The following is a 981-nucleotide window of genomic DNA, read 5'->3' as shown; positions in this document are numbered from 1 at the left end:
AAAAAAAAAAAAGGATAAAAATCCCTACCCCACAGGGCCCTTCTGGGGATTTAGTCAGAGACATCTTGCAAGGGGGAGTTGAGGACACAGCTAAAATGGCTTGCAGCGACACCTGTCCACACTGCTATGCTTTTGTTCCTTGCTTGCTCCTCAGGTACTGCAAGCTTCCTGATCATCACTACCTCCACCTTTTCCGAGATTGCCTGAATGCCTCCATTCACTTCCTGAAGGGCCTGGAAACTTATGGGGTGGACCCCTCCCGGGTTGTGCTCTGTGGAGACAGCATTGGGGGAACATGCGTGGCCACTGTCATCCAGGCCCTAGTGGGCAGATCAGATCTTCCCCGGATCCGGGCCCAGGTCCTGCTTTATCCGGTTGTTCAGGCCATCAATTTTCAACTGCCGTCCCACTTGCAGAACAGAAATGTCCCATTACTGACCCAGAAGTTTAGGATGACATGTGTGGTTAAATATTTCGTTATCAACTTACACTGGTGGGATACCATCTTGAATGGTGCTTTTGTGCCCCCGGACTTCTGGACGAAGTGCAAGCATCGGCTCAGCTCTGACAACATACCCAGGAGATTCAGGAAGACGCACCACCGCCCTGTGTTTCCTGCCCCTTTCAATGAGGCTGCCTATCTGGAAAACAAACATCTTTTTGATGCAGAAAACAGCCCTCTGTTAAGAGATGATGAGACCATTGCTCAGCTCCCCGAGGCCTTCCTGGTGAGTTGTGAGCATGACATCCTCCATGACGACACCTTGCTCTACATGAAGCGCTTGGAGGGCCAGGGGGTCCCTGTGACGTGGTATCATGTGGAGGATGGCTTCCATGGGTCCCTACTGTTTTTTGATTGGAAATTTTTCTCTTTCCCATGCTCTCTGAAAATATTGACTGCTGTAACCAATTATATAAAGAGCATATAGCAACCCTGGGGTGCTGATCTAGGAGATGCTGAGTCAGTGCTCCACTCACATG

At 50.1% G+C, this 981-nt stretch overlaps 1 protein-coding gene across 1 annotated transcript; it reads left to right on the top strand.

Moving 5' to 3' along the window:
* Nucleotides 1-154: 154 nt before the first annotated feature.
* LOC144219047 (arylacetamide deacetylase-like 4) lies at nucleotides 155-971 on the top strand (the record flags this gene model as incomplete). The annotated part of the gene is made up of 1 exon (XM_077749033.1): nucleotides 155-971. A coding segment is annotated over one exon (775 nt), but the record flags the coding sequence as incomplete, so codon positions are not given.
* Between the last annotated feature and the right edge of the window lie 10 nt (nucleotides 972-981).

Source organism: Crocuta crocuta, unplaced genomic scaffold (genome assembly GCF_008692635.1).
Source record: "Crocuta crocuta isolate KB4526 unplaced genomic scaffold, BGI_CrCroc_1.0 C28289962, whole genome shotgun sequence".
In the NCBI taxonomy this organism is placed as follows: domain Eukaryota; kingdom Metazoa; phylum Chordata; class Mammalia; order Carnivora; family Hyaenidae; genus Crocuta; species Crocuta crocuta.
Note: the sequence above shows the minus strand (reverse complement) of the source record. Positions and strands in the feature narration are given on the sequence as shown.